Below are 23,357 nucleotides of genomic sequence, written 5' to 3'. Positions count from 1 at the left end.
AGCAGACACCGATGGAGACACCGCGGAGAATAGGAGCAAAGTGGACACTGGTGGACACACCCGCGGAGACACCGGTGGACAATAAGAGCGGAGTGGACACCCACGGAGACACTGGCAGTCAATGACAGCGGACACCAGTGGGACTACCGCCGAGAATGAGAGCGAAATGACACAGATTTATTATTTTGTTTTTGTTTCCTGGTTAATTTGTGTTTTTTTCCTTTTAAGCATTTAATGAGAAAACAGACGTCTTTTTCCAATATTTGGTTTATACAGAAAAACAAATATACATTACATTGTGTCAGTTACATTAATAATTCTCCTGCACTGCGTTTATATTGGTGAATTTCTGATATTAAATGCAGTACTTTTTAATACTTTATGAACAAAGATGAAATAAAACAACTCTACAGAATACTGCCTAGTCCAAAAGTAGGCAATTCAAGATGAGTCCAAATCCATCCAGACACAACAGTCACAAGATAATGTTCAATTACGACAGCTTTTAACCACAAACACACTCTCTAATCATACTGCTGCTTGAATATATATTTAGCAAATGTAAAAATGAAAAAAGTAATGTAAAAAAAATCCCCCTGAAGTCAGAGTACAAACGTTTTGCATGACTTGTGATCAAACCCAAACACTAATCAGGAGCCATCTCGCTAAATGAATGTGTTCCTGAACTTTTTAATTTCCTAAAAAATAGTTTTTACTTTAAATGTTTAATGTTTTAATGTGCTGTTTTCTTTCTTTTTCTAAATATGTTGATGCATTATGTCAGGCACTCTGTAAAGCTGTTGTGTATGAAATAAACCGTGCTCTGTCTGACTTACCTGGTGCAGCTCCCTCTATGTCTCCTCTGTCCTCTGTACACTCATCGTTCGTCTAATGAGCCACCAGCCTTTCATTCACATCCCTTCAGCAGCTGCCTAATTAAAAAAATCCTCCCCTGTTGTGTCATTTTGGCCGTTGCGGCTGCGTGTTGAAACAGGCACGTCACAATAAAGATACTAAAAATATCAAAACACCTCTCCATTGGTTTCTGGGGAATTTCTCAGGGCCAAATAGCGGAGCAAGGCGCAGGCAATTAATTATTCAGTTAATCAAATAACCCTGATCCCACCGACATGATAAACGTACAGAGATTACTAACTGAACACAAGAATGAGCCCCGCAATTATTGGTGTTCTAAAAACAGATTCTGATTAATATGGATAGTTTGAGTTTAATCACAGTTAGTTAACTCTAATCGTCACACCTGAGAAAGGGCTGTATTTATGATCATCATCAGAGCACATGAAGAAATCTGTCCTTCAAAATGACAGATTTGATCTGAACAGCTTGCACTCACCTGAGCTCACCTGACACTCCTCAATGTCCAGTTACAGATGTCAGACTCACACGCTCATGTAGGCTAATCAACCTTAACTCAAAGCTGAGTTTTGGTGTCTCAGTAATTACTTAATTTTGGCAGTTTTCTTACCTGCTTAATGGTGTGCTGCGCCATCAGTCCAAGATGATGACAGTGAAACTGAAGAATCGGCTCAGAACATGTTGAGATGTGTTCGGAGCCAAAGAAAAAAGCTGGAAATGTAACTGAACATGTTTATTTCACTGTGATGGGAAAGTTACTTTGAGAGCACACATTTTTGTGCAGAGTGGTGTGAGTGTGAGTATTTAACACTGCACAAAAAAATTTAATGTATAAAAATCTATGTTGCTGCTAACCACTGGCATATGACAGGCTGTGATCATCAAAAATGAATTATAAAAAATCTACTTTGCATGTTTTGTATTGAAAGTAATTCATTTTAGTTTTTTCATCTTAAAACACAGCAGCATCATGACAAAAACCTGGCATTTAAAGGGTTAAAATTTTGAAAACTAATTAATTGATGTTGATGATTAGGACTGATGTTGGTTGGAAAATTAACTCAATAACTTAAGTAGAAAATAATATTAATGTATAATATTTTCTTAAGCTTGCTGTGAGTGTGTGTAATATTAAAGCAGACCTTAAGGGTTAATATTTGGCGTTATTGAATTAATTATATTTGCTAGAGGGATAACTAATTTTCTCTCCTAAATAATCAATAATTTTGGGTCTATAAAATTATTTGTTTTCTGCCATTTGGAAAATATCAACAAGTAGCTGTTAGCACGACCGTTAGCTAACCTGCTGTCCATGTTTGAAACATATATTTGAATTTTTTTCCTCTACCGTATTTCAATAAAACGTGAATATCAAATATCAAGTGTTATGCACATTCATGACTTGATATCTCAGCTGGAAAAAGTTTATTTTGTTTGAGACTTTTCTCCTTTTTTGTGTCAGTTAGCTTTAATAGCTAAGCTAACTGCTAGCTTACTGTGGCCATTTACTTTGATGTAGCCGTTAACCGAAACTTTTACATTTCGGGCGTTTTATTGAACGTTTTTTAACAGTTAAAGCAACAAAAAAAGACATTTAAAAGATTGTAAAGGAGTATAAAACAACTTTAACTCATAATGTCAGCTTATTTACCGGACATTTGGGGCTTTAACGTCCATCAGTCTAGAGGAAAATGGCGACTTTGTTGTCCGTTAATCAGCGTCACTTTTTTCCAGGTGTGTCCCCGTCAGACCGGAAGCTGCGCTGCCAACAGGTGATTGGACTCATCCGGTTCCTCGTTTTCATTCAAACTGTCACCCTGCGGACAGAGAGACACAAGCTCAAGCCGAGACACGACCACGACACTGGGGCTGATAACCTCCCGGAGGATCCGCCTGACGATGCTGCAGCGCCGGGTGAGAGGCGGCATCGATCACCGGGGATTCTGAACGGTAGGAGCGCGCCAAACTCCATTTACGAATCCTGCAATTTAGATTTCTATGTATGTCCAAAGGCGCACGCATCGTAAAATCGCTTCTTTTCTGATATTTTACTAATCAATATGATGTCGAGATAAATTCGGCATCACTGATTGCCAACAAAACCACGCATAACGTCGACTAAATGCGATATTTTGGTAAAACACACACTGCAGCTGGTTCTCTCTTTGGCTTCTTGTCACGCAGGAATTAACAGGAGGTTTTAACCAAACAAGTGTTGCATGTGTGCCGAATGTAAAGGCTGCTCGTGCTGAGTTTTCCCTTATTTTCTTCGACATCAATTCACATTCACATTTTCCAGAATAACGCTGTAAGTTATAAAGTCGTTGATGTTCGCACTGAGTTTGGTGAGTTTTCTTTTCTTTGTAATAGCGGACAATTAAAAAGTTCCTTTTCAGAGCTCCTCCTGTAATTAGCAGTCACGACTTAATAATTTTAATCATCTCAGTCAAACATAAAGAAGCCAACTTTTGCCAATATGTAGCTTCATCCATTTTTGTTTTTACTTTATTTTATTTACAATTTACAGTTTCAACACATAATGATAATCTTTATTTTTGTAGCACCTTCCCTAATCATGGTTTCCACAGCTCTGGAAATAAGCTGCAGAGGTAAAAAAAAAAAAAAAAACAACAATGGATGAAGCTAAAATATTAAACAAGAAAAATGATGAACCCGCTGTAATGAAACAATTAGTCAGAATATATGTAGGGGCCTCCAGGTGTGTTTAGGATGAGTGAAACTTATTTTAAGGGCTCAAACTGCTCAGTAAGTGTTTCTGTAAACGCTCTGTTTGTTTTGGCCTTTAATGGTTAACAGATCTGACGTACTGAGGAAATAAGGAAGTGACAGCAGATCAGCTGTTCGCTGGCTGGATGTCATATACATGAGAATGCAGACGAAAACACACACAGGAGCTTTTATGTGCAGCTGAACAACATTTCTATCACCGTGTTTCCTGTTTGAGGTGTTCCAGGAAGTAGTTTTACAATCTACAGGTTTACCAGCTGAAGGAAATTAAAAACTAAAAACACACAGGAGGAAGACATGGCCCAAAAATTAGCAAAAGATTAGTTAAAAAAAGTTTCATTAAAATTACCTGACAGTATGCACACAAAAAATAAAAACAAACAAAAGTGCCAAAAATGATTTATTTATTTAATATTTGTGATGTTTTATTATATTTTCTTCTGTGATATAATATTAAATATATTATTATTATTATAAATGCAGTTTCTAGACCTTTTACCCTGTTTTTTTTAGTTAATCTTCTATGAATCTATGCTTTTTAGGGAATTTTTTTGTCATGGTTTACTAATTTCTTGCACTTTGCAGGATATTTCTTGGCTTTAGAAAACTGATGTCTATACATTAATGTAATATAATATATATTATTATAATATGATATTTTGGGTTTGGGACTGACGAAATAAGACATAAAAAAACATCAGGGAAGACTTTGATAAACTGGGACATTTTGACTATTTTCTAAAATGTTATAGACCAAACAGCGGCAGAGACGCAGTGTGACGGACTGATGGTAAAAGGCGTCGGTCGATGCTGGTGTTTCTGCAGAGAGCTGCAGGGGGTCCCTGCCGGGTGCTCCTCAGCGTCAGAGCACGGCCTGTTTTGCATCTTATTTCCCTTTTTGAATAAAACGGACGATGCAAATTTCTGTCCCGTTGATGCCGGTTTGACTTCAGCATGAGATCAGCGGGACAGAGTTTCTTATGCAGACACAGAGCAGAGTCCAGTTTTAATTAAAGTTACACAAACTGCAGTTTCGTACAGAGCTGAAACTGTGGAGGTAAGTTTGTCTTTCTTTTTAAAAAAATGACCTTTTTTAATCTTTGAAAAGTGCATCATTTTATACTTCTAAACCTGACAAATCTGATGTCTTTGGGATCTTTACTAACATTTTTAACAGACAGGATTTCTGATTAATGTGGACCTTGTTTGATGTTAACCCTTAGGGGCCTGCGTTAATATAACACACACTCATATCGCTGGGCACAAAATGTGCTTTTTAAAATCAAGCTTTAAAAACCTATTATACATTCATATGATTTTGTACTTTCATTGAGTTCTTAATCATAAATATCAAATATTCATTAATTTTCAGAATTTTAACCCTTTAAATGCCAGGTTTTGTCATGATGACACTATGTTTTGAGATTTATTTTATATATATATATATATATATATATATATATATTTATTTTCAAAAGTAGATTTTTTTGCTGACAGTCTGGGATATGTCAGTGTGTGAGTGTAGCTGCTGACAGTCTGGGATATGTCAGTGTGTGAGTGTAGCTGCTAACAGTCTGGGATATGTCAGTGTGTGAGTGTAGCTGCTGACAGTCTGGGATATGTCAGTGTGTGAGTGTAGCTGCTGACAGTCTGGGATATGTCAGTGTGTGAGTGTAGCTGCTGACAGTCTGGGATATGTCAGTGTGTGAGTGTAGCTGCTGACAGTCTGGGATATGTCAGTGTGTGAGTGTAGCTGCTGACAGTCTGGGATATGTCAGTGATCAGCAGCTACATTGACTGTGACAGGTCACCTAGTGGAAATAGCATGTATTTCCTCCATATGCCAAATATGGTCAAAATGACCTCATCAGGTGGAAAATAGTCAAAATGCCTGATGATTTTAGGGCATTTTTGCCTTTAATTGATCGGACAAGCATGAGTGTGCAAGGAGGAGAGAGAGAAGGGATGACATGCAGCAAAGGGCCGAGGCTGGAATTGAGCCCGCGGCCGCTGCGGCGAGGACACAGCCTCTAAACGTGGGGCGCCCGTTCTGTCCACTGAGCCACCACGCGCCCCAGTAAACGTGTTAAAATATGATTTTAGTAACACAAGCCAAATGATGATGATGCCAAAAAATATCTGCGCTGTATCGTTACCGCGGCGGTGCGTTTGTGTGGATTTTTCTGTTTCGTTGTTGTAAAGCGCATCAGGACAGACTCCAAATCAACTGTAAAAATTTGGCAATAAATTTTGGTTACTTACTGTGGATTGTGTTGAGGGTTGAGGTCAGGACTCTGCGGGTCAAACTGGGAAACACATTTGTTTCGGAGCTGGCTCTGTGCACGAGGACGTCGTCATGTAAGAACAGCAGAAAGACAAAAACAAACTGTAAAATATGAGTTTATGCAGAATTTAACGTCATTAAGAGCTCTGAGGCCACGTTTAGACGAGAACGGACATACTAAAAATGGAAAAGTCTTTGCTTTGCATTTTAAAAGAAAATCTCCAGTAAACCTAGGTCCGCAAAAACAACCGAAAACACTGTAGTCTGCAGTCTGTAGTAGTTTGCAGTGTGCAAAGTGCAGCCGGGACGTCACCGTTCTCACAGGATCCGTGCTTTGCCAGTTTCCACGGTGACAGAAGGGGTGGCGTTTAAAAAAAAAATCACTCTGGAACCTGGTTTCAAAAGTTTCTGTTTTCAGGCCCCCAAAACACCCAAAAGACCAAACTGCAACAAAAGTTTCATGTTTCATGCGAGAACCGTGTAAATGACCCCTAAATATAAAAATAAATATATAATATATAATATAATAATATATAAATATAAAAAAACAGACAGGTGTCCACATACTTTTGGCCATATATTGAGTCTGTAAACATATTAAATCTTGATGTTTTTTATCGGCAGGTTGAGTTTTGATCATCATCATCCTGCAGCTGAAGACTCGACTCCGTCTGTTCATCTCTGAGGAGCGTCGTCGCTCTCTTCTTCTCTCACTCTGTCCGTCCTCTGTCCTCCGTCCGTCCATCATGAATCCGTACAGAGACACACCTCCGTACTCCCCTCCTGACCCCTGCGAGCATTCCCATCATCCTCCTCTGGCGGACACCTCACCGTCTCCTCCTGTGGTCATCAGGACGGGTCAGAGCTCTCTGGCGGTCCTGAACCAGAACTCTCCTCACCCTCTGGTGTCCTCAGACCACAACCAAGGTCCAAACCATGTCCCATCACCAGACCGCTCCTCCTCGCCGCTCCCAGACCCCGGCATCAGCCTCAGGTCGCGACCCCCGTCCACCATCGAATTGTCTCCAGCTCCCGTCCCGAACCCTTATCCCACCTCCGCCCTGGCCACACCCCCGTCCCGCCAGGTCTCCGTCATCATCCCGTCCCCGGACCTGCGCCCGTCTCCTCTCCCGCCTCCGGGCCCCGAGGACGCCGAGCCGGACCTGGAGTGCTCCATCTGCTTCAGCCAGTTCAACAACATCTTCCGCTGTCCCAAGATGCTTCAGTGCAAGCACACCTTCTGCCTGGAGTGCCTGGCGCGCATCAACGTCAAGTCGGCCGAGCCCGACGCCATCCAGTGCCCGCTGTGCCGCAGCTTCACGCCGCTGCCCGCCCTCGGCCTGCCCCGCCTCGCCACCAACTCGGACATGCTGTCGTACCTGCCGGCCGCCATGCAGCGAGTCTACAGCATCCGCTTCCTGCGCAGCAAAGGCAAGCTGCAGGTCAAAAGGTATCAGAGCGCTCAGCTTTTTAAAAATCGATCTAACAACTTTAAACACGCTTCTGCAGGACTCATTTTCACCAATACGTTTCCAGGACGTTTCCAGGACTTCAAGGCAAATTTTAAAGATCATACATTCTCTGAAACAACCACTGATACTCCTTTTTATTTATTACTATATATAAGCTTTTAAAATATATATTATTTAAAAGAATAATTAATTCAAACAGGATCAGAACTCAATATTTTATGTACTGGGGGGAGGGATTTTTTAAATTTTCACTTTGTGACGGGGCATGCAACTTAAAGTCGCTGTTTTTTGTTGGGTTTTTTTTAAAACCTGTGGGAAGGCATGTTTTCTTTTAAAAAAATAAAAAACTTCCCCCTTTAATTTCCTTTTGGTAATATTTTAAAGATTTTATTTTACTTTTTTTTTTTTAATTTGGCCAACTTTTTTTTTTACTTTTATTGGGAATTATTTAAATAAGAAAAAGAATGATTTTTCTTTAAAATAGTTTTGGCGAGTTTTAGAGAACTCTGACTATTTCTTTTTTTCTTTAAATAAAAAAAAAATTGACGATCTTTTAGCACAATTTAGCGTTGTTGAAAAAAATTAAATTAAATTAAAATTAAAATTCAGTTTCATTTTATCAGTAACATTCTGTGTCTCACTCAGGTCATCCGAAGGTCGCCAGCGGTGGGGTCAGAGGTCGCTGACGTCCCTGCAGTCGGTGAACCGCTCTCTGGATGTGGGGCTCCCCAGCCCGCCCGTGGGGGGCCACGCTGAGAGAAGCGGAGTGGGCGGAGCTCTGTTCAGACTGACGGGCCGGCCGGCGTGCCGCGCCTTCCTCCTGACGTCCGTGGTGATGATGATGGTGCTGCTGACGGGCATCATCATCTTCCTCCTCACCTTTCAGAAACGAGGACAGTAAGTGACGGCGCATTGCATCACATCCTGTTTCATTTCTGTGGAGGAAAAACAAACATTGAACGGTAAGATTTCAGCGTCAACGAGCAGCAGCTGCTGAGTCAGAAAACAGCTGATCCACATGTGCAATAAAATCTCTGAAAACACAGAGAGACGCCGACGCTCACACCTGAGCTGAGCGCAGAGAGGCGGCGACTTTAATCTGCTTCTTTTCTGCCAAAAGCTTCAGATCACGCAAACAGATCTATGAACCTGAGCGGCGGCGGACTTTAATCTGCGTTACAGAACTCATCTTGTGCCAAAATCTTTAGAGCATCAGCGAGCTGGAGCAGGAAACACGACAACTTTCTGCATCAAGTCACGAAACACGAAAACTGAGGCAGTGAGTCGGTGGATGGTCCCTCGTTTGGAGAAGCAGACCGCGGTCCGACAGTCTGAGCCAACCCAATATTCAGAAAACTATGTTTACAATTCTTATTATTATATAAATTTGAAATTATGTTACATTAAAATATATATTTTTTTAGCACTTTGAGGACATTTTCTGGCAACGCTAATCGGTATCAAAATGTAATAAGCATCAAAAAAAATTTTGTGTAAAAAAGTGATAAGATTTCAAGTTACCTGAAAATAAATTAAAACACAATAAAAGAAAAGTACAAACAAGAAAATGAACTCAAGAAAAAAACATTTTGTTGTTATATATTTTAAAATAGATTATTAGAAAATTCATGCATAAAGGTTTCTAGACATTTCCCTCATTTTTTGATTAAGTCTAACAACCCCAATTTCCACTTCATTTCATTTCCCTTTTTTTGGACGCTTACATTGTTATTGATTTCTTTAGGTGGGAGTTTTTTCAGTGGCTGAAAATAAAAAAGCGTCTGCTTCTCCAAACTGCTGACGTGTCGGCTGACGTCTAACGTATGTAACATACTTCCTGTCATACAACCCAGCCTAAAAAACCCGAACTATCCCTTTAATCTCCTCACAGCACTCAGAACTGTTACTTAAAAGCTTATTTTACACACCTCAGATTTTAGTAAAAATGTGCACAAGCAGCACTTAAAAAGCATCAAATGTCATGTTGCAGGAAGGCGGTCAGGTGATACGAGATAAAAGTGAAGATCAAATGTTTGTTTGAGACGATAAAACAGCAGATTTACGACAAACAGAAGGTCAGAGTCTCCCTCTCTGCTGCAGATTAAAACCAAATTTAACTTTTGACTCCAGAAACGAAAACCTTCACTTTGTCACTTAATATTCAAAAGAAATAATCTGACATAAAAGTGTCACCAGGTTTCTTCACACTTTGAGCACTTTAAAAACACAGAGGCTGATGTTACATGTTTGCGTTTGCTGTCTTGTTTACATTTTGTTCCTAATAACCAAATACTGTCGACAGGAGTCATGCAAATACCCCGAGTCACAGTTAGAGTCACAGTGAGTCTGACGCACAGAGCACAACCTTTTCATTCAACATTCATGTATGAGGACGGCTGAAACGAGCTGCTATGATTCTTCAAACACACAAACAGGAGAGGGAACAAAAAATGGCCCAAAAATGAGCAAGAAATTAGTAAAAGCTGCAAGAAAAATACCTAAAAATAAGTTCACAAAAACAATAAAGGTAAAAAAAAACCCAAAACAAAACAAACCAGAAAATGAGTACTTTTTCTTATATATTTTGAATTATATGAAGAGAATTATACATATAGGTTTCTAAAAAAAAATCTAATACCCCCACCCAAACTTTTTTTTTTTTTTTACATCATTTCCTTGTCACCTTTTTTGTGCAGTTTGTGGAACATTTCTTTCCAAGTTGCTCATCGTGTTTTTGACAGAAATCAAAACGATTTTTCTCGACAAAAGGCATCTGAATGCAGCACATGAAAAACTAATGTTGATTCAGGCGTTAGAGGTCCAACAAATTTGCAAGAAATTAGTTTTCAGCCAACAAGGAAAACTTCTCGCACAAACACTTTGACTTGCAAATCAAGCGTGCCAAAAACAAACTCATTAGTTACAGACGTTTCCGTGATGGTTCAGACTGAATCTGACACTTTGATTCATGTTTATCTGCCTGAATTTGACGCGTTTGTTGTTTGTTGTTTGTTGTTTGTTGTGTGTTTTTTAGGCTCGGGCCTCTTTTACTGTGCAATGTAAAATAAAATACTTTTATATATTTATATCACTGTTTTAGCAAAGCTTGCACTATCACTGTGTTTGCCTCATGTTCAACTTAAATAAATTCCTTTTTAAACTCAATTTATGTGTTTTTTTGTTACAAACAGCAAAACGTTTTTAGAGTTTTAGAGTTAGTTTTTAGGACATTTCCCGTTTTTGGATAATCGTCTCTTTTGTCTTTTGCTCTCTTTTTTTAAAACACAAACATGGGAAAAAGTTACAAGAAAAAAAGAGAAAAAGTTAAAAATACAAAACAAACAAAAAGAATAAAAAATAAATATAAATAAATAAATAATAATAATAATATTACTACTAAAATAACTGACCTAAATATATTTTTTAGATATTTCCCCTTCTTTTGTAAAATCTTCTAATTCATCTCATGCTCTTTCTCTTTTTTTAAAACCCGAGCAAATTGGCTCGATTTTTTTAAAAAACATGAGAAGAATTTTCAAGTTACAAAGAAAAATTAAGCAAATCAAATCAAATCAAATGAAAAAATGTTATACAAAGTTTTTTTTTTTTTTTTTTTTAAAAAAAAGACCCTAACAAAATCCCTGAATAAATAAATTTTACAATTGTTCAAAAAATAAAAACCATCTACACTCTTGAGGTGTTTTAAACTGCGTATTCTCTGTTCACTGTTTAAAATAAAGTGAATAATAAAGATGTAGTGTTTCAGATTGTAGATGTGGAGCTTGTTGTGGCTCCAGCTGAGTTTCCAAGTTAAATTCTTATTTAACCATTTTTAGGATTTTCAAACTCTAAAAAGTGTTTGCAGCTGAGAGGACTCGCTTCAGTAAACTGTCCTCAGTGAGACATGTTGTGATGCTTTAGTGGACTAAAGTGTCCCTCTGCTGGTGAAAAGAGACAAACATTTGGACGCGTCTCTGCAGGAACATCGCGGTGCTCATGATGAAATGAACGACAGCTGAAGTTGATGATCTGATTTTTGGTTTCTGATGAACGCTCGCTCGCCGTCACTGCGTTAGTGTCATCGCTCTCAGCTGAGCTCCTTCCGCTCAGACAAGTCAAAGTGTCCTGAGAGAGACGCCTTTAGTTTTTTTGGACCCCTCCCCCCTTTTTAATTATTTGAATCTTCTCTCTCTTTTTTAAAACCCGAGTAAATCGGCTTGATTTCTTTTAAAACATGGGAAGAGGTTACAAATAACAAGGAAATTAACTCAAAATTACACAAAAAGAAATAAAAAGGGAAAATGTAAACAAACAAAAAAAGTTTTTAAAAAATCCTAACAAAACACTAAATAAATATGGATACAAATGTTAATAATTACAATAATAATAATAATAAAATATAGTTTTCTGTAAATAAGTAAAATTCTAATAATTTGTCTCTCCTTTTTTAAAAATGAATTTTCATATCATTTTCTTTTTCTAATTTCTTGCAATTTGAGCACATTTTGTGCCAAGAAGCTCGTTATTCGTGGCCGCTCCACGTATGAGGAGCTCGCCTTTCCATCACGGCTCCATAACACGCCTACGTGGCCTCGGACTGAAAAAATAATGACGGCTAGTGCGGTCGCTGCAACAGAAATAAAGCTGCTGATGTTCTGAACCATCGCCATGGTTACTGGGGTGTTATCACCCCAGTAACCAGTATCAGTGGAAACACAGTTGTGTTTCATCCACACTTTAAAAACATTTTTTAAAGTTTTAAGTTCTGCACAAATCTGTGATGGAAATCCACCTAATGAGGCCTCTGGTGATGTCTAACGAGCCTGCAGGCAGCAGGTGGCGCTGCAGCATCAACAAACACGATACTACCACTATACAGTCAATTAACGAGAGGCCAGTCTGTGTGTGTGTGTGTGCGTGTGCGTGTGTGGCTTATTGCTCAATCCTGCAACTCTGCTGTGAGGTGTCCCACACATCCTCTGTGACAGTGTGCGAGAGTGTGTGTGTGTGTGTGTGTGTGTGTAACAGGCAGCTTTGTGTGTGTGTGTGTGTGTGTGTGTCTGTGTGTGTGTGTGATGGCGGTGGATACACCTTAACAACACACTGAGCTATAAACACACCTGTTTCCGTGGAGACCGACTCCCCCTCATGTAAACAGTCACATCCTGCACAGCTTCTGTCGTCTTACAGGCAGAACAGCAGAGACGGTCCTGCTGTCCATCAGCTGTCCCGTCTCCACCCTGAGCAGGACAGCCAGGTGAGGTCAAAGGTCAAACTGTCCACACCTGCTGCAACGATCAGACGTGGCAGAGCGCCGAGCTCACGGACCTTTTAAACCAGCAGAGGCACAAACAACAGCATCAGCTGATTCAGGAAGCGTCCCAAAATGACAAAGCAGGGTTCATACAAAAATAGACATCCAGGACTTTTCAAGGACTCTTCCAGGACTTAAGGCAATTTTTTTAAGACAACAACCATCAAGACTTAGCGGTTCTGTTTCATAACTTTAAAATAGATTTTTAAATATGTATTTTTAAATATATATAATGAATCCAGACTGGATTAGAACTGAATATTTAAATCAAACTCACTGTTGGGACTGTTCGTTATTTAGGACTAAAGTAAACACAAGGGAGGGACTTGTGTTTACTTTATTTTGGCTCTAGGGGAGGGGCATATGCCTTTAAATCACTGTATTTTGAATTTATTTCATTGCTGAATTTTGAAAGAAAACTTGCCTACCTGAAGGTTTAGGAGGCATGTTTCTTTTTTTTAATTTAGCAATTTTTAAAGAAAACATTTTAGCATTTTTTTCCTTTAAAAAAATAGAAAACAAGCTTTCCAAAGGTGTACTTTCTTAAAAGAAAACCCCAAAAATCCCAAATATGAAACCATTCATCATAGTAAGAAACAAAAAAACAAAAAATCAAAAAAACTAACAAACAAGGAACTGACCTGAAAAAAGTACCATGGAAGTTATTAATACTATTAATACTATTACTATTATTATTACTCTATAATTATAACAATTATAATTTGATAATATAAATATTATATGATAAAAATATTATTATTATATAATTGTATCATTAGAAAAAATTGAAATATAGTTTTTCTGGACATTTTTCCTCAGCTTTTTAAAAAAAATATATTTCTAAATCTACAAATTTGCTCACTTTGCACAGAGTTCAGAGGCTTAAAGAGTTTTGAAAGATGCAGCACAAAAAAGTGATGTTTAAGGTCAGAGGGCAGAGGAGGTGTTAAATATGTAATAATGACAGATGTGTGACAGATGTGTACCTGTTTGATGGATCCTGCTGAACATTTGACTGTTTACGCTGAAACAACCTGAGAACAGACAGAGGACGGAGGACGGAGGACGGAGGACGGAGGACAGAGGACGGAGGACGGAGGACGGAGGACAGAGGACAGAGGACAGAGGAGGGTCTCTTTAGTTCACTGACCTCATTCAAAAGAATTTCATGTGTCTGTCCGACACACACACACACACGCACGCACGCACGTCGCACGCACGCACGCACGCACGCACGCACGCACGCACGCACGCACACACACACACACCGGCCTGTTGTCGGACAAAAAGTCCACTTTGTCTCATGATGTTTCCCAGGATTCCCTTCTCTGCGTGGGCTCGTTTGAAACCAGACAAACAGAGTTACTGACGGTCAGTTAGTAACTCTGACGGTCAGCCGATCAGCTGATCAGCTGATCATCGGAGGAGGAAGCTGCTCTCTCTGTGACTTCCTCTCTCTGTTCTCAACATCTTTGTATTCATAAAAGAAAAACATACATACATACATACATAAAAAAAAATTCTCTCTGTAAAAAACCATTGATCCTAACACGAGAACAAAGTGAGAAAAAAAATTGAGGCTGACCTTCTCCAATATTCAGATCATTGTTATGAAAATACATGCAAATTAGTACCTATTTAATTAGATAATTATAATAATAAAAACATAAGAAGAAGTTACCTGAAAATTTAGCAAAGAAGTAACAATCAAAAATATGTAATAAAAAAACACAGAATACTACATAAATATATGATACAACTGTTTTTTATGAGGATTTCTGTTTACCTGTGTGTGTGTGTGTGTGTGTGTGTGTGTGTGTGTGTGTGTGTGTGTGATTGGCTGAAACTAATCTCCTCCGTCTTCGCTCTTTCCTCGGAAGGTGCAGTTGTGACCTGATTTTAGATGAGATGTGTTAAATGCAGCGCTGTGAAAGATCAGTTATCAGCTGCAGTTACACACTTCCTGTCTGATTTTGGGTTTCACAGCAGAGTGACTCTGCAGGAAAGAAAGAAAGTACGTGTGATTCTGTCGGCAGCTCATTTTGAAGGTTTTCTGTAGAAAAATAAGGTAAAATCCTCAAATGTATCAGAGCCTCATGACTCTGTGTGTGTGTGTGTGTGTGTGTGTGTGTGTGTGTGTGTGTGTGTGCTGGTGAAACAGGAAGGTGGAGCCATCCTGGAACATCCAGCTGACATCTCAGTGTCAGCTGGATGTTCCAGGATGGCTCCACCTTCCTGTTTCACCAGCGCACACACACACACACACACACACACACACACACACACACACACACACACACACACACACACACACACACACACACACACACACACACAGTCACACTGAGTGCTGTTTGATAAGATGAATCAAAATTAACCTTTATTAAAAAATTTTCTCATAACACGATATAATGACGGGAAACATAACTGCAGATTTCTTCTCTTTAAATTTTACCAAAACATCTGGTAACCTTAAGTTCATTTAACCCTTTGAAACCCGGGAAATTAGGCTTGATTTCTTTAGAAGGAGGAACGCAATGAACAACTTGAGAAGAAAGCAAATTAAAGTAAAAAACAAATAATCAAACGCTTAACCCTTTAAACCCTGAGCAAACTGGTTTCTTCACAGACATGGCAAGAAGGAAATGAATAACTTAACAAGACAAGTGGAAGAAAATTACCTGAAAATAAGCAAAAAAGGAGAAAAAAAACCTAACAAAAATATCTATTCATATTTATTTTCTTCTGAAACAGAATTTTAAATATAAAATTATAGTGATCAACAATATAGTGGTTTGGACAATTTCTCTTAATTTTTTAAAAATAATTTTCCAATATCCTCTACCTTTTTTTAAACTAATTTTTTTTTTTTTTTTTACCTTTTACTATTTTTTTTTTTTTGCAATTTTTGGGATATTTCTTGCCAAGCTGCTCATTGCTTCTAATCTCATGTTTTTACTCCAAAGAATCATTTCATGGATATTTGATATAACTCTAGTAATTCATTCATTCTCATCTTTTTAAAGCTAATTTTTAGGTTTTTTTTTTTTTTTTTTGCAAATGAAAATAAATTAAGGTTGAAATACTCGTGAAATGTGTCTGAAGGCAGCACAAGACAGCTGATGTAGATCCAGGTTTCAGAGGGTTAAAAATGTTTTTAAAAAAAACTATTTTTAAGATTTAATTTTAAGTCCTGATTGTACAAGAATCAGCTCTGCAGAGCTGAGAAAGTCTCGTCCCTGCGTGTGTGTGTGTGTGTGCATGTGCGTGTATATGTGTGTGCATGTGCGTGTATATGTGTGTGCGCGTGTGTGTGGCGCTGTGGATTACCTGCAGAGAGGCCGACCAGTTTTTGGTGCCGGAGCTTCGCGATGTCTGCAGGACGTCTGCTGAGTCTTCAGTCTGTCCCCGTCTCTCTGCTCCGTCCTCCTGTCCTCGCTGTGAGGCTCGTGCATTTTTAAACGGTGGCGACGCTTCAGAGTGAGCAGGTCATCGTGGTTCAGCAGTCTGACCTTTGACCTCAGCTTGGCTCAACATTTTGTAAACACTGTGGAGATAATCAGTGTTATTTGTTTGGCGAGCCAATAATCTGTCCGTCAATGATCATGTGAATAAATATTAAACATTTAAAATTATATATTATATACATATTAAACATAGAAAAAAAATTTAAAAATCCAACTAAACTTTTAGGTAAATATATTTTCTGGTTCCAGTGTCTCAAATGTGACAAATTCCAGCTTTTCTTCTCTTTGATGACCGTAAATTAAATATTCTGCTCTGCTGGTCACGAAACACAACATTCGCTGGAGTCTGATTTTGTTTTTGGAACCCTCGATGGATATTTGTCTCCATTTTTGGACTCAGTTCATCATCAGTGAATGGAAAACAGTCGACAGAATAATCTTAATCGTTAAAAAAGTTCATGTGGAAGCTGTAAATGTTCAGTAATTTTCCTCGTGTCCACACACAGGTCTGCAGTCAGAACAGAAGCAGGATTAAACCTTTTATTTTTTAATGTGGCATCAGGAGGAAAAAACCTCCGTGTTTGTTGGTGTTGAGTGAGTCTGGATCAGCGGTCTGCAGAGAGGAGGAGGACGTCTTCTGTCTGCAGAGCGTCCTGAGGGGACAGACAGAGCAGCAGCATTTACACAAAGAAAGGAAACACAGAAAAATACTTCTTGAAAAACAAAAAAAAATTGAGGTCTATTTCTATTTATGGCTTAATTGATTAATCAGCCGTTCTTATTCCGAACCTGTGAAACAGTACAGGTCAGTGATTTCTGCAGACACGAAAAAAGTGCAATAACAGATCATCTGTCGACCCTTCGTTTTCACCAATCATTAATATCTCTTCCTGTTTCCATGACTTTATTTAAGTAGTTAAAATGCACACGCCTCACTTGTTGTCCTCATGTCTGCTGTTTGAGGACAGACTGAAAACAGGACTGACGCCCCGCAGACTCACCGCTTCATCACAGACCTGTCCGGATGCAGCGGAGCTCCGGACCTGCAGGGGGCCGCTTTGTGTTTCCTCGTGGGTCGGGGTACGAGGCCGAGGTCGCCCGGTCTGTAGCGGGCCAACAACAGGAACAGCGGGTCTGTGGACACATTCAGGCTCTCTGGTCTGTGGAGGACGGACACGAAGATGTAAACTATAAACTAACAAAAAAATAACAACAAGCAGCAGAAACCAGAGCGATGCAGCGGAGGCTGATTCAGTACCTGACCGGTCTGAGGTCGGAGGTCAGCCCAGGAGACGAGCCTGGGCCCTGAGGCTCGATGCTGCGCAGCAGCTCCTGCAGCGTCGTCCACTGAGGCTGAGACACTTTGTCTGAGCTCTGCAGAGGACAGAAGACAACAGCAGGGTAAAGCAACAGCAAGTTTAGTTTAGTGTTTTGGCACACAATTCAAAACTGCAAAATCTGTGTGCATCATAATATATATATATAATATATATATATATATATATATATATATATATATATATATATATATATATATGTACATATGTTTGGAGAGGTCAGGAATTTTTTAAACTTTTTTGTTTTTCCAGAAGCAGTTTCTTGATTTCTAAACTTGATATTACTGCAGAAGTAATTTTTGATTTTTAAACTTTTTAATTATTCCAGAAGTATTTTTTTTTATTTTTAACCTTTGACGTTATTGCAGAAGTTCTATGTTTTAGCCTTTAACTTGTTACGGGGTATTTGAGGTGAAGATGATGCTCGTCCTCGTGTGTTCGGACCTTCAGGATGTCTCTGAGGGTGGCAGCTGCGTGCTGCAGGACGCCCTTCAGCCGCTCCGTCCCGCCGCTCTCCGTCTGCAGCTCGGTCTTCAGCTCGTCCAGCTCGGCTGTTTGCTGCTGAAGCCTCTGTGACTCTGAGGCCAGCCGCCGTCTGAAAACGCACGCACGCACGCACGCACGCACGCACGCACGCACGCACGCACGCACGCACGCACGCACGCACGCACGCACGCACGCACGCACGCACGCACACGCACGCACGCACGCACGCACGCACAGAGGGGGGTCATCAGAGGGGGTGTAGCTCAGTAGTAGAGCATTTGACTGCAGATCAAGAGGTCTCTGGTTCAATTCCAGATGCCCCCTGACTCCCATTTACCAACATTTCACCGGAGTGGACGGTCAGATTTCTGCTGCGAATGAAGCTGGTGGATTCTGCCAAAACTGGGTCTCGTGCTCTGAATCTCGGGGATTATAATGTTCTTGAAATGCACTTTAAAGATTATTTATTGGCATTTCTGTCTTTATTGGATAGGACAGACACCAGACACCCCTGAAATGCACTTTACATGAACCTGAGTGTGTTTACATGATGTAATAATAATAATTTTTGTGTCAGTCGGACTGAAATTGGACTTTGAAATAAATGTGAACATGTTAGTCTGACTGAAATCAGACTAAATCTTATTTCTGGAAGTCGGACTAAAACCCGAGACTTTGACCGGAGGAGGATTTTCTCCGTCGTGTAAACACCTCAGTCTGACTTTAAGTGGACTCGGTGTTGTGCGTGTGCTCCTAGTCGTCCTCGTAGGGACTGTTTGTTATTTATGACGGGGGAGGGGTGAAAAATGGATCAGACATTTTAAAAAAAAAGTCAGCACTGAGGAGAGACATTTTAGTTTTTTGGCGTAGGACTTAAAAAGATCTTTGATATTTATTTTAAATAAAAAAGTCAGACAGACTTCAGTCAGCAGATTCTCCCTGCTGCTGGTGTACTGGGACAAAGACAGAGTCCAGTTAAACTAACTATAACCGTCGCTCCGCTAAACTGCAGGGAAACACACAGAGTGACACTGAAAGTGAGTTTTAGGTGCAGACAGAAGAGAGCAAACTTTCCACCTGAGCGTCTCGTTCTCCTCCAGCGTTTTCTGTCTGACGATGCGACACCTCTTTATCTCCTCCTCCAGCTGCCGACACCTCCTCGTCAGCTTCTCCACCTCCTGAACACACAAGATTTACACCTCAGAAATCTGCGCAAACTGGATTTTTTCATTTTTTATTTTTCCTTTAAAAAGGCTAAAACTGGGAGGAGCAACTTGGCAATTTGCAAGAAATTAGGTGACAAGAAAGTTGACATGAAAAGGAACTGAAAATAAGGTTTTAGGTATTTTAAGGTCGTAGCATTTTTTAAAATTTCTATTCTAATTAATTAAGATGATTTTATAACTTGTATTAACTTTTTTAATAATACGAAAAAAAAGATTTATATTTTATTATTTTCATGTTTTTTCCCCTCACTTCTTGGGCGTATTATTTAGTTACTGATTGCTAAATGTCAAAAATACAACTTGTTTTATAAGAAATTCAAAACCCCGTATCTGTGCAGTTTAATCTAATTTTGTTCTTTGGGCTCATCTTCACTCTGAATATTGTGCTGCTGTGTTAATCGACAAATGAGGATGAAGAAAAGTCGTGTGAGGAATTTTTTGCCGGTTACGTTCAGAGGAGAAGTTCGTCCCTTAAAACGGTCCACCTGACATTTACGGTCCTCTTACCTTCTGGCAGGCGAGTCTCTTCTGGGCCACGGTCTCGAAATCCTTCGTCAGGTTCTTCATCTCGAAGCGAAGAAGCTCCTCTTGGTCTGCCAGGTCTTCCTTGGCCCTCCACAGATCCACGCACTCGTCCAGGAGGATCTGGACCTTCTCCTGCAGCTCTCTGTGCTGAGCCCGCTCCTCCTGGACCAAGTCCGAGACCCGCGTTTGAATGCAGTCCTTCACCACGCTCTGCAAGTCCTCCGCCACCCTGGTGTCGCAGGACGAAGGACATTTAGTGTCAATTTAGAGGTCAAAAGAAGACGATCGTTATCTATGACAGTGATACGCAACTTTTGGCCCGCAGGCCAAATCTGGCCCCCAAAGAGGAGCCCGGTGGCCCCTAAAGAGGAGCCCGGTGGCCCCCAAAGAGGAGCCCGGTGGCCCCCACAGAAGAGCCTGATGGCCCCCAAAGAAGAGCCTGGTGGCCCCCCAAATATGTTCTAATTTACAATAAAAATAAAGTGACAGACACTCTGAATAGTTTTTGTCCTTTTAGTCTCCATAAGATGTCAGCGACATAAAACAGCATCAAAATAGAGCTTTTCCTGAAACCCTTAAAATGTCTTAAAGTTGCAGAAAAGTCCTAAAATCTGAGATACATCCTGAAATCCCAGAAATGTTCTAAAATGTATGAAATGTCCTAAAAATCCTAAAAGTGGGTAAAGCAAGTTGAGTGTCTCTGCTGTAGATGCGTCGCCGTCAGTTTAACTCCGTCTTTACCCGCTCAGCTTCAACTCGGCTTCAGTCTCCAGACTGTCGATGGCGGCTTCGTGTTCCTCCTTCTCGCTGACCAGCTGCGTCCTCAGAGGCTCCGTGTCAAACTCCTGCTGCATCAGACGCTGCAGCTGCTCCTCCAGCTCCTGCCGCTCCTCAAACGCTGCCGCTGAGGGAGGAGAGGAGCGTTACGGAGACGATGCTGCAAACAAAAAGCGTTCAGAGAGTTTGAGGGTTTTATCGCGGGCTGTCTCTGACGGCAGCTGTCCTTAAACCTCTCTCGCCCGTTTTAGAGCCACGAGCAGAAATATCGGCACGTTTCTGTCACGATGGTCATCTTTCATCTGACAGCCCAAAATCACACGGTGCGTACCGGGCTTCAGGTGGAAGACGCCAAACAGAGTTTGTTTGTAAACATGTTTCACCGACTGAGAGGAAATGTTATTTGGACATGAAAGTATTAATCCTGCATTTGACTTTTATTTTATTTATTTCATTTTATCTCATTTTATTTTATTACTTTCATTTTTGTTATATAACTTTAGTATTTTAAAAAATCAAATAAATTATTAATGTAATTCAGTCTGTCTATAATAATAAAAAAGAACTTTTATTGTAATTATTATTATTAATAATGTCATTGTTCATTTTATTTTCTTTGTCTGAATGTGTGACTGTATGATGGGATATATGTATATATACTTGTGCATATAAATGGTTAATAATAATGAAGGTGTGTGCGCGGTGTGTCACCGTGCACGGCGCTCTGTGAGTTCAGCTCATCGAGGTGCTCCTGCAGCTCCTGCAGCTGCCGGCGCAGCTGCAGCTCCAGCTCCTCTCTGACCCGCTGCTCCTCCTGCTGCTGACTCTGCAGACGCTCCGTCAGCTCCTCCACCTTCTTCTCCGTCTCCACCGCCGAGTGTCTCAGGTACTCGCTGATGTCCCTCGTGTCCTCCTCCAGCGTGCTGCTCTGGTCGGTCAGGTCTTTGTTCTGTTTCTGCAGCTCGTCACACCGACGCTGACATCTGCAGCAAGAAGAGATAGTAGTACATTAAAGTACTGTGATTACTGTTGCAAATAATATAAATGAAATATTAAAGTAACAGTAAAAATAAAATAACTTATTTAAATGAAATGACTAAATTATAGAAATAAAATGATATCTGAACATTAAAAATAAATAATAACTAAACAATTCAAAAAACAATTTGAATAAAATGATAATAAAATAATAAAATACAATGTTACCAAATGATATTTAAAAAAAACGATAACAAATAATCTAAATAAAATTATATTAAATTAATACAAACAAAAAAATAACTAAGTCATAATAATACATTAGTGGGACACTTCTTGGAAATTTGGTTTTTTTTTTAGTATTTTTTAAAGAAGAGAAAGTGTTGGAGAGCTAGAAAATCGCTGAAACATTAGTTGATGAATAGAGTCAGATTAAATAATTAAGTCTTTAAACCTGAGTAAATTGTTGTTTTTTTCTCAGACATGGGAGCAACTTAGCAAGATGTAGAAAAATAAAATCTGAAAAGCAAACACAAAAATTTATTTTACATACTTTATTACAGATTTCTTTACAGACATAATGTTAAATATTGAATCATAATAATTACAATTTTCTGGACAGTCCCTCCTATTTTTCAAATAATCCTTCTGTCTTTGTTAAAAAATGAATCTTAAGGTAATTTTCTTGTTGACAGACTGGTGCTAATGCTAACGGAGCTAACATCACTTATACAGACACATAAACAGACCTCAAATTTTAGCCTCTAATCACTCAAATTTAGTCTGTAACTTGATTTTTTTAATCAAATTAAGTTTTAAGCTAACATGATCAACTTTGTGTCGGTGGCAATGATGTTGAATTTTTTCTGTCGCAGCATTTTAATGAGGCACAAACTGGTGCTACTGCTAACGGGGCTAACATCACCCGGCTAACGTTAAAAAGCTAACCTTAACAAAATAAAGCCGTCACAAAATATTTTCTCACTTAAAAAGACAAAAACATAAGATAAAATTAGTAATGAAATATTTATAATAAATGAATACAAATATTAATCTATATGTATGTATAATTACGTGTTTAAATAATTTTTTAAAAATAACTAAATGAGACTGCAGTCTGCGTTAGCTGAAGCTAACTGCGGCTCACCTCTCCAGCTGCTGATCCAGAAACTGAATTTGTGTCAAATATAACGGCTTTTCTCTGTCCTCACAAGACATTATATCCGCCATGGACATATATTTGTCTCTTCGCTGTATGTTAACAAACTTTTTGTTGCCGTTCGCCGTTTTTTTATCCGTTTTTCGGGGTATTTTGCAAAGAAAGTCTACAGAATAACGTAGCTAGCTCAGAAGCTAACGTCCATGTTGTTGCTAGGTAAATGTTGCCTTCAGGGAAAGTCGGAAATTCTACACTTTTACAAAAATAAACAAACTGTCTTCATTTTAAATTTTTAAACTTTTACTACAATTTACTGTTGATATTATTCTCGTTTCATATGTCACTCTGTACATGTGTTTGTCCTCTTTTAGCCCTTTAGATTTCTAGATTTCTGGTTTTAACAAGTGCAATAAAATAAACTTTATCATAATTATTTCTTCATGTAATAATTATTTCTTGCATTAATTTAAAAAAAAAAAGGTCCCAGTCCTAATTCAGAGTTTATTTTTGTGACCAACATTAGTCAAAGTCATAATTATAAAATATTCAGATGAATATTTTAGATGAAAAAATCAAAACAAAAAACACAAACATGCACAAAACTAATTATTTTCAATAAACTATATGCTAAGTAGATTTTTGCAATCACAAACTTGGCAAGAAATGTCCAACAAATTGGGAGAAATTAGTTAATGGTGACAAGAAAAC

The 23,357-nt window shown here is 39.1% G+C and overlaps 2 protein-coding genes and 1 non-coding gene across 3 annotated transcripts; 2 read left to right on the top strand and 1 right to left on the bottom strand.

Moving 5' to 3' along the window:
* Nucleotides 1-1,615: 1,615 nt before the first annotated feature.
* On the top strand, nt 1,616-12,715 carry LOC121944732. Its single transcript, XM_042488621.1, has 5 exons — nt 1,616-1,672; nt 2,611-2,826; nt 6,533-7,358; nt 8,026-8,277; nt 12,571-12,715. The coding sequence occupies exons 3-5, from the start codon at nt 6,655-6,657 to the stop codon at nt 12,713-12,715; spliced, it is 1,101 nt and encodes a 366-aa protein (XP_042344555.1). The 5' UTR covers nt 1,616-1,672; nt 2,611-2,826; nt 6,533-6,654.
* A 3,993-nt stretch (nt 12,716-16,708) lies between these two features.
* On the bottom strand, nt 16,709-22,837 carry LOC121944731 (cilia- and flagella-associated protein 157-like). The gene is made up of 9 exons (XM_042488620.1): nt 22,638-22,837; nt 21,224-21,495; nt 20,477-20,639; nt 19,718-19,964; nt 19,062-19,162; nt 17,898-18,093; nt 17,420-17,535; nt 17,163-17,321; nt 16,709-16,814 (listed from the first exon to the last, which is right to left on the bottom strand). The coding sequence occupies exons 1-9, from the start codon at nt 22,724-22,726 to the stop codon at nt 16,709-16,711; spliced, it is 1,449 nt and encodes a 482-aa protein (XP_042344554.1). The 5' UTR covers nt 22,727-22,837.
* On the top strand, nt 18,237-18,308 carry trnac-gca. Its single transcript has one exon. It is a non-coding gene; the product is annotated as a tRNA-Cys (tRNA).
* Nucleotides 22,838-23,357: the final 520 nt, after the last annotated feature.

Source organism: Plectropomus leopardus, chromosome 6 (assembly GCF_008729295.1).
Source record: "Plectropomus leopardus isolate mb chromosome 6, YSFRI_Pleo_2.0, whole genome shotgun sequence".
Lineage (NCBI taxonomy): Eukaryota > Metazoa > Chordata > Actinopteri > Perciformes > Serranidae > Plectropomus > Plectropomus leopardus.
The sequence above is the reverse complement of the archived record's forward strand: the minus strand, read 5'-3'. Positions and strand labels throughout refer to the sequence as shown.